We start from the raw sequence: 16012 nt of genomic DNA, 5'->3' as shown, positions 1-16012 counted from the left end.
GGCTTATCAGATTTGTAGATGAGGACAAAATCAAAATTCAAAATAATCTTGACCTAAGCACTGATCTAAATCCAATGGAGTGATGTTTAAATGTGTCCACGGTGCCTTCTATAGCTGATCCTCTGATATAGGATTTGAGACACCAGGCTTATTGGCTGGGCAATAAGGTTCCTAGAAGGATCTAGGGCAGGCATGTCAAACTCGCAATGTCATGGGACTGTTTTGCCATTGCCGGCAATGGGGTGGGCGCGGCTTCCGCGTGATACGTCCGGCCAGCGGGCCGGCAGTTTGACACCCCTGATCTACGGTTTCTATTAGACCACCAGCTGAACATAGGGTAGCAGTGTCATGCAGAGTTATTTAGGCTTGATGGCCACCTGCTGGAGATACTTAGTGGATACTGACCATAAACTATTTTATGATTCATTCCACCCTATTAAGTGGTGTAATAGCAGTTTCTCTGATCTTCATTCACAATAGGATTCCTGCAAAATATATTACTGAACCTAACTTTCAAAACAGATTTCAGATCACAACAGATGGACTTTTTAGTTTAACAGAAAAACAGTTCTATCTGTCAGACTACCAACCATTTAGCCTGAACTATATTAGTTAAACGAAAAAAACACTCTTTATGTGCTTCTCATCTTTAAGCCTGATTTTTCAAGATTATCTGCACCTGTTCATATCACTATTTCCAGATCTTAATATGCTCCATGTTGCATAATAATTTATTGTACCGGCTTTGACTTAAGTTAAATGTTTTATTGACTAGTCAAAAACATCTAGAAAACAGTGCTGCTACTTTTTTCTTCTCAATCTGCTCTTACGTTGGGGTACTTACATCTCTGTAGCCTTCTATGATATTACCAGAAATATCTCCTATTATATCTCTGCAACCAGGTGGACAGTATCTGCTGTCAGGGGGAAAAAGGGGCTCATTAGTTGAAGTAGAGATTAGTAATGTAGTGCAGTATGGACACACACTCATAAATATAGGCATAAACACAAATGACACTAAGATCAAGGCCTTCCCCCTCAAAATTCCAGTTGATTCACACGCTCTATGGAATAGCAGAAACACCCACAACAGCAGCAACTGGAATGCATGTTGTTTGTTTCTTGCTGTCATACTTGAGCTGGATGTTATGTACAAAGAGTTGTTCTATAACCCACTACATACTGTCACAGTTTTACCTGCCCTCCCAGGTCCAGCTTTTACAACATGGCTAGTTAGACCTTGATGGCATTTGCAGTATGTTAAACTGTTTCTGTAGCTTTTACGGATGTGGACAATTCTCCAAGATGCTGCAGAGTCCACAGAGTCCACTAGCAGCAGCTATCAAAGACACTGGAGGTTTCTGAGGGTTACAACAACAAGTTTGAAAAAAGCAAGAAAAAGAGGAAAGTAACCAGTGAGATCACTCCTGAGAGTCTGCCTTGTGGTTTCATTCATCCTTACTAAAATTCTTCTGGGTGTGAACAAAGCATGCATGCTCTGAATAACACTATGATCACATGCATATTCCTCGACTCATTAGCCAGCAACAAGTCCAACTAAAAAAGATGTCCATCCCCACCGCTTCTGAAACTATTTCTTGCTTATATGCCTTTATTTTCCAAGCTACTGCATGAAATACTTCTTTCTGTGGTTAGGAGCCAGACATCGTCAATACCAAAAGCACAGTCCTGACTTATTTTGGCATCACAAGTCGCTATATATTAGGACAGTGCAGTGTTCTGTTGCAGCATTCCTTCATTACATTTGGAATGAAAAGTCTTCCCAAAGAAGTCTTCACTGCCTGAGACTCAGGCAAGCATCAAGCAGATAATCACATAGGCAGATGCCTCCAAGTATTTCCCGACAAACACATTCCTGTGGTTGGCAGTAGGGTTCCTGGCTTATGGTTATATCCATTATCAGCAATAAATGTGTTACAAGCAAGATGCAACTTGACAGCCAGAGTCTAGCCCTTAAGCCTATACGTACCTATACTCCAGCTTTGTGTAGTGGTTGCCTTTCTCCAGACATGTGATTAGATCTGTTCAAAGTAAAAGTTATTTCTCAATCAGGAAGATACAAGTACTTGTGAATTTATATTCAGAAGTCCATGCATACAGACTTAGTCAGTTAAAGTTAAAGTGTCATTTAAGAAGAATTAAGAGCCACAGAGGCCCTGCAACATTTGTTCCCCCCTTCATAACCTTTGTTTTATCTTCCCTGTCCTTCTCATAGACTTCTTCAATTGGATCTACTTTTTTCCCCCAAAAAGAAATTACAGCAAAATTTCAATTTAACAAACATCTTGAGGGAAGAGTCATCGTTTAAACCCTAATGTCAGAATTTACATATTTTACTTGTGTGAAATTCTAGTTTAGCAAGAACTGTCTTATCCATGGTCTGACAGTCAGTCAGACTTACATGCTCTGTCATAAATCAAGAACAAGAAAAGATAGATTTTTATGTACAACTTGGCAACAGAGTAGACATTCAAGTTCTTTCATGCCAACATACAGATTTTTCCAATATCAATTTCTGACTGCAACCATTAGTACTGAAATAGTAAGATGAAAGGCAATTTCTCTCTGCTTGCTTCTTCTTTCTGTTCAGAATGCTTGGCATACCAGCAAAAAGGCACTCTCACTACAGTCTGGCCACTTTCCCATTTCCATAAGAAGCAAGACAAGCAGGCAGCCAAATAAGGGACGGTGATTAAAGGTCACTAGCATTTAGGTTATCCTTGCTTCCCAAAACTAAGGAATGAGAACAGTGACCAGTTGATTTTGTAGTCACTGTTCCCTTGACAGCTCATCTCAATTCCTACCTATATTCATTTGAGGTTTTCCACTTTACCTGGATGATCACTGCTGGTGAAGGACAGGAGAAAGCCCCTACCAGATATATGGGACCTGCTCTCAAAGCGAATGGTTACTTCACGGGAATCCAAGATTATTTCATTTGGGATGGGCACATTGCCACAATAAGGTCCTAAAAATAGAACAAGTATAATTGGAGACTTGCTCCATACAACAGAGACACACCAAAAAAATAAATAAATCCGTAGAACTTAGTTTATACTATGTGCATATTTGACTTGCAATCTTTGAAGTTAGTTAAATAGCTACAATCTTGCCACCTTTCATTCAATAAAAAAGAAACACTGATATTAACATTTCAGATTATTTTAGTTTCAAGTACTGTACATAACCAGAATTCAGTAGTTTTGAAAGTATAGCTTTCTTAAAAGAGCAGTAAATAACAAAACCTGACAATTATCATTTAAGGTCTAAACACAGTATATGTGATAAATACATACTTAATAAATGTAATAAATATATAAATAAATATGTAAACATGTAATAAATACATTCATATAATGTATGTTTTTTTTAGTTCTTGCTTTTAGTTTTGTGATTTTATGATTTGTAGTTTTATTACTGCTGTGAACTGTCCCTCATGTTTTAAGATAGCCATATAAATCTTTTAAATACATTAATATATGTAGCACTATTTGCAAACTATATATTCACATTTAGTTATTTCTATTAAAAAAAACAGCAATCCTTTTCCTTATTTTCTTCTTCTGTTTTGAGAAATAGTTTATTAAAAGTTTAGTAACAATTTTATTTTTTTACATGGGAAGTTAAATGCACTAAACATTTTTAGATCCAAACTATAGAGCATTATAATGGAACCAATTTCATTAATTAAAAATTTTTAAGATGTTAGTTTTTATATTTGAACTCTTTAGAAAATTTGGAAATGCTTTTGCTGGCTTAGGTCGCCATTTTATCTAACTGTAATTTTTAATAATTAATGCAGCATTACTTTCCTCAAAGCATTATAAAATATTTGTTAGAAAGCAAGGCGAAAACAATTGGAAATGCTCAACTGAAAGTTGTAAACAATTTGGAGATATAAATAAATTGTAAAAATTAAATGAAGAAATTTAGAGAAAAAAGATAGGAGATCTAGCGATAGCAGAAAATAAAGAGAGTGAATAGCAATCTATAAATTGCAAAAGATAATTATTATGTGCAGGATGTAAAACAGTATTATTCTAGACCAGGGGTATCAAACTGCAGGCCCACAGCCCGGTTGCATCATGCAGAGGCCGCGCCCACCCCAGCTCCAGCAATGCGAAAAAAGGCATGATATGTCACGACATGTCACGTGACGTGTTTGACACTCGTGTTCTAGATCCAAAATCTCTTATGTCATACGTATTATTATATAATGTATAAACATTAAAGAGAATTAAAATGTCCACAAAAGCAAGTAATTCAGGTTTTTGTAGGTTTCACTTATTGAGAATTCTGTAAGTATAAAGATTGTGAGTCAAGTTGATAGGTCAGAAACATTTAGATGTGACCTCATTTTAGCATGGAAGTTGACCAGACCTATGTACATATCAGCGGGAAATCAATTCAAAATTGCATGGAATACTTGGAAGAGAAAGTTATCTTTAATGTAAGATCTGATGTCCTGAAGGACAAAGGAAGTATTCAAAGATTAAAGGTTTAATCTTTTTACTCTGAGTGAAAAATCCTCAAAAATGATCACGACAACCAAGTTCACATCCAGAGGGTTTCAAACTCAAAACAGGATGTTTCAAATTCAAAATAGTTTGAATTCAAAACATTTTGCACACACCTAGGAATTATTGTCTCCTGTCTCCTGTTAAATTACTAAGACCTTAAACATTCCTTAAGGCTAAAGAGCCATTGCAGGATGTAATTATGCTTGCTTAAGAGTTTTTATTTTAATAAAAGACAGATTGGAGGAAGCCTGAATTATGTTTATAGAAGGCCTAAATTACAGACCACCAAAAATTGTAGCACACACTTTTAAATGTTCTTACTTGCTTTAAGAGTTAAGAGCTATGTGATGAAGCATAATCACAGCTTGTTTTGCTGTAGTCCAAAGTGTTTTATATCATTAGAAACCATTTCTACCAGCCTTTCCCTATTAATACTTCTAGGTGGTATTTCTACCACACAAAAAAACTGTTATAGTTTAAAAATATAACAACCGAAGGCAGAAAGGACTGCAATTAACTCCTCAAGAGAAACTAATACTGGCCATAAAAGTCTCTGGAGCATTAAACAGCAGAACCGAGGAAGCTTTCAGATGCAGCCGCGATTCTTCATGAAAATGGTAATATTACATTGGAGACAGTGAAATACCGCAGCTTGACTGTCCTTCATAATCATCCAGGGTTTGATTTATCAGTTCCCAGTCAGCATATGTGTAATATATATATAGGCAGCCATTCAAAGTTAGGCAGGACACTCCAGAACTCCTGATGACCCATTCTCAAAGTTCTGATGGCTGCATGGTCACATGATCATATGTGGAGCACTTGTCAACCAGCTCACATTTAGAGCATCCCGCAGTTAGGTAACAATGGGTTTTGGCATTTTTTGCTGCTTTCCACCAAAAAGTTTCCATTTAGAGGAAGGTTCATTTAATGACTGTGGCATTCGCTTAATAACTGGGCATTTAACAATTGCTGCAAAAAAGGTCATAAAATTGGGCGTGATCCCATGATGACCTTCCATGACTTACAATCGTAATTCCGGGCTTTATTATGGTTGTAAATCGATTTGTTTAATGAATAAAAATAAATTTGCAACATGATCTGGAAGTCAATACTTAATGTGTACTTTAAAAAAATAGGATGGAAAGAAATGGTTATTTTATGTTTTGAAGGCTACAAGAGAAATAAACATTTTCCCCCATTCCGTTTTTTCAGACTAAATTTGCCTCCAGACATTTTCCCACAGATATGCTTCTAGTATCTCTTATATTTCCCAATGACCTGTCTTGCCCTCAAGTGTTCAGTAATTAAGACTGCTGATTCATTCTAAGGTTGACTGGTCTGAGGCTAGGAAACATACAGTATTCCAGATACTGTAAAATAAATTCTGCACAAAAAAAATCAGACATGCCTGCACTTGCGAAAGAAGTCAACCAAGTCTCAGATTTAGAATTGACAGATCAAACAAGAATATTTTTCACAATTCTGTAAAAGAGAAGTATAAGGTAAAGAAAAAATTATCAATAATTCAGCATAAAGCTTGTGAATAATACAGGTCTAATTCCAGGAAAGTTGAAGAGTGTTACTGTCTCTAGTTCAGAGAACCCAAACTCCTGCTGAAGGAATTTTTGAAGAGAACTAAAATGTTGCATTAAAGCACATGCGATAAAGTCCCAGAGTTAGACATATCTTTCTATTTAAATGAATCTTAGATAGTAAAACTTGAAGAAAGCTTTTGTTCAAGAGAACCACTGCCAAGGGAGACAGTATTGCATTAAATGGCCCAATGGATGATTTTCATGATGTTATATAGTTCCGCAATATATAATTCATTTGAGTGTTTCTATGTGCTGCAATAACACCCTAATTCTTTTTCTGCACTTACCACAATGGTATCTAAGTAAGTCTATTTTCCAAACACCTCATTTAAAAAGCCTATTATCCCATAAAAATGTCAGCATTTTCATATTAGTGAGAAATATTTGCCTTATTAAAATGTATATTTTTACTATCAAACAGAAAAACAACTATTTATGTCTCTTTATAAGGTGAAAAACAATGGTGTTAAAATATATAATTATTTAGATTTAAACAGCACTCAGAATCCAAGACTTTGCATAAAAACAGCTATTTGAACAGAATCCTTGAAAAATTCTAGTGTATCTCCCACCTTCTCTGTCAGGCAGGAATGATATAAATGTAACCTGAAAATTCTAATCTTCTGCCATTTTTTTCAATATTCCATATAATATAAGTCAGGTTATCCTCTATTTTGGCTATTTGATTCTTTATAATCAGGTATTCTCACAATCTTTCTTTAGCCATCAAGTGCTAATTCAAAATAAAAACACCTCTATGGTTCAAAAGACAGCCTCATTCCTAGCTTTTATTCTTTATAATATGTAATAACACAAATCTGACCATATCTATTTAAAAATAAGAGCCACTTTCCATGATAATTGCTCTCTGGGAAGCGTGTTTAGGACTGACTATTCACATGTTCTCATAACTGACAGATTAGAATAAAACTGCACACTCTTGTATTGTTATACTAATCACTGTATGGCAGTTTATGTAAAGAAAAACAACACAACTTGGAAAAGGATTACACCTTAAGGTCATGGTAAAATGAGCACTATTTAGTCATATCAGAGTAAAGATCTACTGCCTATTTTCCTAGATTATCACATTTTCAGACTAGACTAGTCATCAGTTCCATTTTATTGGATTTCCCCAAAGGTGCTTTTTCAGGAGGCAACTGGACTTTCTTGTTTTTCTCTGAAGACGTTTCGCTTCTCACCCAAGAAGCTTCATTTTATTGGATGTTACATCATTTCTACAAGTATATATGTGGTGTGCATCAGCTCTAATTGGATTCATAAATCCTGCCTTCCACCTTTCTTTACAGAATTAGGCCTAGAGCAGTGGTTCTCAACCTTTTTAATGCCGCGACCCCAACCGGTCGTAAGCCGAGGACTAAACCGGTCGTAAGTTGAGGACTAAACTGGTCGTAAGTCGAGGACTACCCAACCGGTTGTAAGCCGAGGACTTTCCCTGTCCGGGAGCGCCGCACATGCGTGGTTCCGCCCCCTGCGCCGGCCGAGGCATAGCTGGCAAGCGGCAGAGACGGAGCAGGCCGACCACCAGCTGGCCCAGCCCAAGGGAGGTAAGGCACCCGCCGGAAAAGGGAAAAAAAATGGCGGACAAAAAAATGGCGGACAGCCTTGCTTGGCGACCCCTGTGAAATGGTCGATCGACCCCAAATGGGGTCCCGACCCACAGGTTGAGAACCACTGGCCTAGAGTGACCAGTTGAATCACTGCGATGACCTGGGCACTATTTTTTTGTACCATATCTACACACCCTTTTCTCTAAACACTTTAATCATCCTTTCTTGCATCAGCTAACTTGTGCTATTGCTTTTAGGTGCCATAAGTCTAACACAGAATGAATATTCAGCATTTCAGCTGCTTTAAAAAAAGAAAAAGAAAGAAGTGAATCACTAGGTAATGATAACTCCCAACTCACCCTGCTTACTGATCTTTGGCTCATCCTTATTCTTGTAGCTGATTAACCACCAGACTATCAAAATGTCCTTGTATATCTACAGCTCCCTCAGTGATTGGTGCTTTTTAAAATAAAATAAAATAAATCAAATTCCTGAATAAACACAATGCAGATAAGGATGAGAAAAGATTAAGGTAGAGTGCTGATTTTGTACTCCCTTATTGGTCAGTGTGTAGGAGCTTTGGGCAGCTCATCTAAATAACTTGGGAGCTGCAGTGAGGATGAGGATGGGTCTCCGTGAAAATGATTCTGATGATTTGGGGAGTGACAACAGTACTGTGGAAATGCCTTCCAACAAATCAGTTGTACCATCATCTCTTTACATACCGTACACTGTTGTAGAATTGTAGATGATAAGGTAGTTAGATTCACATTTCTGGGATTCTATATCCAAGTCTCCAATTTTTAAGATCAGTTGCTTTCCATGAGGTAGCTGAATTTTCTTTTCACAGAAAGTATGATTGGGATAAGTCCTAGGATAGTTTTTGGACGTTAGAGTTCCACTGTCTTGGTAGATGACTACAGACCCACATCCATCACCTATTTGAAGAAAGATGAAAATTTAAGAAGTCAATAAGCATATTATCTGCTGCAATGCACCACATATTCAACACTTAAAATATCCCTGCCCACTTACTATTCTCCTAGATTTGAACATCTATTTTTAAAGTAGGTTCTCAATTATCTCTTAAAAACAAAGGGAGGTATGAATCAGTTCAGGGGTTATTAAACTTGCATGAAAAATGTTCTTTGTTGTCAAAAATAATAGTGGGAAGTGTGCTTAGAACCAATTTACCCATTAGGCACAAGAGGCATAATACCCAGGGCCCATGAAAATCTCTTAATTATTTTTTAATAAAAGAATAAAAATGAAGTAGAAATTATTAATTTTAAGCCTTTTAATAAATATTAAATTGTATGCTTTTTAGGCAAGAGTGCAGGCAAGGAAGACACAACATTTGAGCATCAAACTAATGATTTTATTTGTAACATAGGCATAGTGTGGACATTAAAATTTAGTAGTCCTAATGATATGTGATGTACATCACAGCTAATCAGCAACAACTATTATTATAAAATATTATGTATTATACATTATTTACTATTCCCTACGTCTCTGTAAAAATACAAAGGAAATATTGAAAATCATATAAAATATATAACAAACAAAATATGCTACAGAAAATATGCTTAATGGAATATTTTAACCCATCCCGTGGCATTTATTGACAAATCTCTTGGCGCAAAAGACTACAAAGCACAAAATAATGTATTATTTAAAGCAAATTAAAAACAGGTATAGAGCAAGGAACTATTGTATATAGAAAAATGGATGCCAGCAAGCATGACCTGTTATAGAAAGTCCAGTCTCCTACACTGCATGTTCTTCACAGCTCAATCTATCAATGCATTATGACAGATTTACAACATCTATTTTAATCAAAACTGCTATGTGACAGGGTGAGCTCCTGTCATTTGCTCCAGCTCCTGCCGACCTAGCAGTTCGAAAATGTGTAAATGCGAGTAGATAAATAGGTACCACTTCAGTGGGCACATTAATGGGGACATAAAAGGAGCCACCAACTCCCAGGCAACGGTGATGTCACTAGCTGATCCTTTCACCATGGAAACGCTTCGGTGCTTCCCACATGGAAGTATAGGATCTATCTTTCTATCAATGCTGATGGTCCTCATGAACACTTCAGAGTATTCTTGGAAAATAAAATGGTGGTGACTACAGCGTGGTGTTCTGTTTAATAATGTGCCCAGAAGCCTAGAAAAAAAGACAAGTTACACTGAGATGCTAGAAAGCATGATGAGAAACTTGAGAGAATGATGGGGAACAACCTTACCCTTCTGTTGTCTATCTAACTCCTCAAAATTTCAAATATGTTTGGAAGATATGACCTAAAATGTTGCTATTCTGGGCAGAGGTAGCAGTGGGAGAGAGCTTGCAAGTTATTACTACCGCTATATAGATATACAATCCACAGTTTGCTAGTTTACATTAAAGGAAAATCAAGATTCCTCTGGCAAACAAGAAACATAGCTCCCCCCCCACCCGTTTTCAAATGCAGTGCTGCTGAAATATGTGAAAGCAGCCACAGCTGATTAAAAGATAGGCAGAGTTGCTTTAAGGCCTGCTGGACAGACACATGCATGCCCCAAAGATATTCTCCTCGGCTCTGGTGGAAGTGTTTCCTAGCCAGGCACATCCACATCCAGAGCTTGGGAGAGCCTCAAAGCAGTCATGCCTTCAAGCAGCTGCCACCAATTCCTGGCTTTGAGAAAAGATCCAGATGAGAACAGAATTTATTCACTAAATCTCATTTCTTCAACTGAAAACACTTGAGTATCATTTAAATTGGACAGTGATCTACTAAAGTTCATATTATATTAAACTGATCAGTCTTTAAGAAGTCACAAGACTTTTGAATGCTCTGATTTGTACAGGTGTAACACCCACTTGTTAATGTCAAGGAATTTGTGCGCTTTGTCTTCTTCAATGAATGGAATGACAGAAAAGAAGATTTTCAGCATTTCATAGGAAGTGGGCGTAGTTTACTGAAGCTTGAATGCATCTCTAGTTTTTCAGTTGAGAAGCATGTTTGGCTTCCATATTAGCTAAGCTAAAAGGGGTTAAATTCTCAAGCAGATTCCCCCCCCCCCAGAAAACAGCTCCAGTTTTCTTTCTTGAGAAAGAAATAGTAGGAATGGCATTGTTTCTGGCTTAACTCTTCTCTTTGTTCCTTAGATGGAACCTCTCTCCCATTTTCTTTTCACAGCACAGCAGTGTTAAATAGAATTAATAGTTCTTGTCTGAATTTTATCCAGAGCAGAAAGGGAAGGAACATCTGCCCAAACTAAGTAGACCAGAGATTTCCAACAAGCACTTTTGCTTGCTTCCAAAATAATTATGAAACCAGTTTTTACAATAATTGCTTACTGCGTTTCACAGGAAAGTGATGGGAATTATTTGATGGAACAATGTTCTTGTGTATATTCTACAGCAGTGGTTCTCAACCTGTGCGTCAGGACCCCATTTGGGGTCGATTGACCATTTCACGGGGGCCGCCAAGCAAGGCTGTCCACCATTTTTTTTGTCCGCCATTTTTTCCCCTTTTCCGGTGGGTGCCTTACCTCCCTTGGGCTGGGCCAGCTGGTGGTCGGCCTGCTCCGTCTCTGCCGCTTGCCAGCTACGCCTCGGCCGGCGCAGGCGGCGGAACCACGCATGCGCGGCACTCCCGGGCAGGGAAAGTCCTCGACTTACGACCGGTTGGGTAGTCCTCAACTTACGACTGGTTTAGTCCTCGACTTACGACTGGTTTAGTCCTCGACTTACGACCGGTTGGGGTCGCAGCATTAAAAAGGTTGAGAACCACTGTTCTACAGCATTGGTGGAGAACCTATGGCCCAGGTGCCAGAGGCGGCACTCAGAGCCCTCTCTGTGGGCACACGCGCCGTCGCCCCAGTCCTTCAGCTGGGTTTTATAAAACCTTTTCACTTTAGGCCTCCGCCATGTGCAACAAAAAAAAAAAGGTTCAATCAGTCAATTTTCTCGCAGGAAAAAAAAAGATCTTGCAAAGTTGGAATTGATTGAACTTTTTAGTCCCACCCAGTCTGCCATTACCACCGCAGCCACGCACGGCCAATGGGCCACACCCACCCGGCACACGACGATGCATAAGTGGGTTTTGGATTGCAGTTTGGGCACTCAGTCTCTAAAAGGTTCGCCATCACTGTTCTACAGTATATACAGCTGTCATAGAGTTAAATCTACTGTATTGAAACATATTTAATTTCAGGCAAATTGTTCATTCCACTTTGTGTTCCACATAGGTGTCATAACATCTCAGGTGAAGTCATATTGAACCACAATTCTCTATTTCAGTTATAAAACAGAGAATTGTATTTTCAAGATTAACATGCAAAAGAAAAGAGGAAAGACCTGCTTTCTTCTTCTAACTTGTTAAACTATGGTTTAGCACACCAGGCTATGGTTTAGCACACCAGGGCTGTATATCCCAGTGATGGTGAACCTTTTAGAGACCGAGTGCCCCAAACTGCAACCCAAAACCCACTTATGCATCGTTGGGTGCCGGGTGGATGTGGCCCATTGGGTGGGCGTGGCTGAACTAAAAAGTTCAACCAATCAATTCCAACTTTGCCAAGATCTTTTTTTCCCCACGAGAAGTTGAAATTGACTGATTGATTGAACCTTTTTTGTTGTTGTTGTTGCACACGGTGGCGGAGGCCTAAAGCGAAAAGGTTTTATAAAACCCAGCTGAAGGCCTAGGACTGGGGCGATGACGCGCGTGCCCACATAGAGGGCTCTGAGTGCCGCCTCTGGCACCCGTGCCATAGGTTCGCCACCACTGGTATATCCCAAACAATCCGATATCAGGAGGTAACAATCTCTATTTGACCAACGGTTATATTCTTGCAGGAGTAGTCTCTTGATAGTCACATCCCATGGTAATATGGCTGGTTCTAAAGGATGCATTGGATAAAAATTGGCATTGTCTGCTTGTCTGGAGTTCTCTTTTTTCTTACCCAGCTGAATACTAAGGCTTTTGAAAAAAGGTTATTTGACTCATACAGCACAATTTGAAAAAAATAAGCACACATTGCAATAGTGAATAGAGTTATATACCACTTCACAGTGCTTTACAGCCCTATCTAAACAGTTTACCAGGTCAGCATATTGCCCACAACAATCTGGGTCCTCATTTTACCAACCTTGGAAGGATGGACGGCTGAGTCAATCTTGAACCGATCAGGATCAAACCCCTGGCTGTGGGCAGAATTAGCCTGCAATACTGCATTCTAATCACCGTGCCACCATGGCTCTTATGCCATATTTTGGCTTCCTATCTTGTACAACAACCACAGTTTGCAAACAAAGGTTTATGGTTTAGCCGCTTTAGCATATTAGAAAAATCCAACTAACTATATTTAACAAGTGATGGGTTAAACAAATTGTGTGTTAGTGCAGGCATGTCAAACTCGTGACGTCTTGTGACATCGCGTGACGTATCATGACTTTTCCCCCATTGCCAGCAATGGGGTGGGTGCGGTTTCGGTGTGATGCATCTGGCCTGTGGGCTGGCAGTTTGACATGCCTGTCTTAGTGCAATATGTGAACCCAATCATCATCTTATTAAGTTTTACAAGCTAAAATGTAATCTTTTCAGCTATATCTCCAGTAAAGCAATGATAAGGATATTTTTCTTAAATTTTATTTTTGGGATTCTACCCAAGATAATACGACACACTGCACCATTTTTACTTTTTCTAAAAGCATTCAGCCACAGTAAGACAGAAGAACCTGAAGCAGTTCTTAACATATTTGAAATTCAAGAAGGATCACTTAAAGTTAAAATGTTAATTCTCACCCTGGTTGGATTCCTACAGTGGCTTGCCTTCTACTCCTTGTAAGAATAATAATAAAAAAAACGACAAGAATAATTTTCTAAATTACAGATAATTATGAAACAAACATAATTAGTATACTAATCAACCATTGTGCATTAAATCCTTGCTGACAAACCTTAGAAATAGATCATACTGTATAACATATAACCTGCGGTAGTCCTCAACTTATGACACAATTGAGCCCAAAATTTCTGTTGCTAAGTGAAACATTTGTTAATTGAGTTTGCCCCATTTTGCGATGCTTCTTGCCAGAGTTATTAAATGAATCACTACAGTTAAGTTAGTCAAACTGTTAAGTGAATCTGGTTTCTCCACTGACTTTGCTTGTCAGAAGGTCGTAAAAGGGGACCACGTAACCACCCTGGGATACTGCAACCATTAATTACCAAGTATCTAAATTTTGATCACATGACCGTGGGTAATGCTAGAATGGTTGTAAGTGTAAAAACTGGTCAAAAGTCACTTTTTTCAATGCTGTTAACTTTGAACACTCACTAAATGAACTGTTGCAAGTCGAGGACCACCTGTATAACAGTGGAATAGTTGTGGGTCGACCATCTGTTGTTTTTTTTAAGAAGAGGCTGGACGCCTCTCATGGATGACTTAATTCATTTTTCTGCACACTGAAGAGAATTGGACTTGATGATGCTCAGGGTCCCTGTCAACTCTTGAATTCTATGATTTTATGTTGTTCTGTTTTACTGGCTAACGGTTAACTCTCCTTGACTACTGTTTTACATAATATGCACAAACAATAAGAGAGAATCTTTGCTCATCAGCCTATCCTCCATTTTAGTTCAAGTCACACATCAGAAAAAGGTTGGCAGTTATCTATTTTTAATACAAGGTATACTGTCACATTATCTGACTTACTCTTTATAACAATCCCGTATGATGGGCAGTTTTGTATTGTAATGCTGATGGGGAAGAAGCTGAGATACAAGCACTGATTAGCCTACAATTACCTACTAAACTCATTGCAAATATGAGTTTGAAACAACTGATCTCTCAGCGCTCATTCTTGGGCTTTTTAAAAGGTATAACAAATAAAATATTTTTTATTAATGTTAGTTTTGCCCAAAGTAAAAGACAGGTCTAAGATATAGCTGATCTTCAAGGGTTTTAAGAAACTGTATGTATTACTTCTTTACTGCACTAGATACAATCTGATACTTGCAATACTCAGTGACTAATGCAATTTGCAAAATTCTGCATTTAAATTGCAGGCTTCTTTATCAAAAATGTTGTCCTATTTCCTTAAACACATTTTTTTCCTATCTCCTATTTTGTGTATTATCTTCTTGAGAATTTGGAACCTTACTATTCTCCACCACCGCCTTTTGTTTTAGAAAACTACAGTAATAAATTCTAATGAATGTGTTGACCAAACTATGGATTTTGTATTTTTCCCCTTTCCCCCCAAAGTAGTTCTTTTACAATCTTATAACTAGATAAACAGATAAAGCTGTCATGAATTAACAGGGTCAAACAATATAAAGCACTCAAATCAACTAATACAGTATAACTCAAGGTTCTATTTGCAAAGCCATGTTTTCTAGCTTATTAGACAAACCAAAGTTCAAAAGAAGGAATCTCTCCCCTTTTAAATTGCTGTAGAGCAGTGGTTGTCAACCTGTGGTCCGCAGACCCTTGGAGGGGCACAATGTCATCCAAGAGGGTCCACGAAGGCTTGAAGAAATGTTATGATTTAAATCTTGAGTTAAGCCTTGGGGGTTTGTCACTACGGTCCGTGGCTACAGGGAGTCCATGGGAAAGAAAAGATTGAGAACCACTGCTGTATTTGGCCATCATCTGCAAGATCTACTCATGTCCTTCAATATTTTTGTTTAACTGCAGCAACTGGGTATTTTTACTCTTCTTAATTAACAGAATACTGTATTAAAGCAGTCTTCCCTCTAAAATTGTGGAAGTTTAAAACTTCAGAGGAAATAAGAACCATACTGTATGTCAAAAAGTCAGCAACTTTAGAACACTGCATTTCCACAGTATAATTTTAAAGGAACTATTTGCATGTGCTAACATGTATACACCCATTATCTATTTCTCAGTTACAACTGGTTGTTCTGATAGCTGAAATTCCCACAAGGTTACAAATAAGCAAAGTTCACCTGAAGAACTTATCTATAAATACTGAAGGATTTATTCCTTTAAAAAGAAAGCAAATCAAGGGTACATCCTACTACACAGCGGGGTTTCTTTTTGAGACTATGCTATAGAAAAACTAGTTTGAAGTTGAAAAGCAAGCAGCTATAAAAAGAATATGATCACCCATTGCTTGAGGAATTGGTAATCGTAAATCATGTTGCTTAAAACAGGTCCACAATCACTCTGAGATTTAATATTGCAGAGAAAACCTGAAAGGTATGCTAGAGGACTTAAATTCCAAACACCTTAAAAAGATACATTTCGCACACCATTATTTTTTAAAGATTAAGTGTGATTTCCGG

General features: G+C 37.9%; 1 protein-coding gene across 1 annotated transcript in view; it reads right to left on the bottom strand.

Moving 5' to 3' along the window:
- DCBLD1 (discoidin, CUB and LCCL domain containing 1) overlaps positions 1-16012 on the bottom strand; it is a 37959-nt gene that overhangs the window by 20588 nt on the left and 1359 nt on the right. Inside the window, exons 2-5 of the mRNA XM_015825052.2 lie at positions 8436-8648; positions 2855-2989; positions 1991-2042; positions 845-917 (exon numbers count right to left, since the gene is read on the bottom strand). Of these exons, the coding sequence (XP_015680538.1) occupies positions 845-917; positions 1991-2042; positions 2855-2989; positions 8436-8648 (473 nt within the window). The remainder of the gene's footprint in view (positions 1-844; positions 918-1990; positions 2043-2854; positions 2990-8435; positions 8649-16012) is intronic.

This window comes from Protobothrops mucrosquamatus, unplaced genomic scaffold, assembly GCF_001527695.2.
Source record: "Protobothrops mucrosquamatus isolate PMUCROS unplaced genomic scaffold, P.Mucros_1.0 scaffold2464, whole genome shotgun sequence".
Classification (NCBI taxonomy): Eukaryota; Metazoa; Chordata; class Lepidosauria; order Squamata; family Viperidae; genus Protobothrops; species Protobothrops mucrosquamatus.
This window is presented reverse-complemented; position numbering and strand designations above follow the sequence as displayed.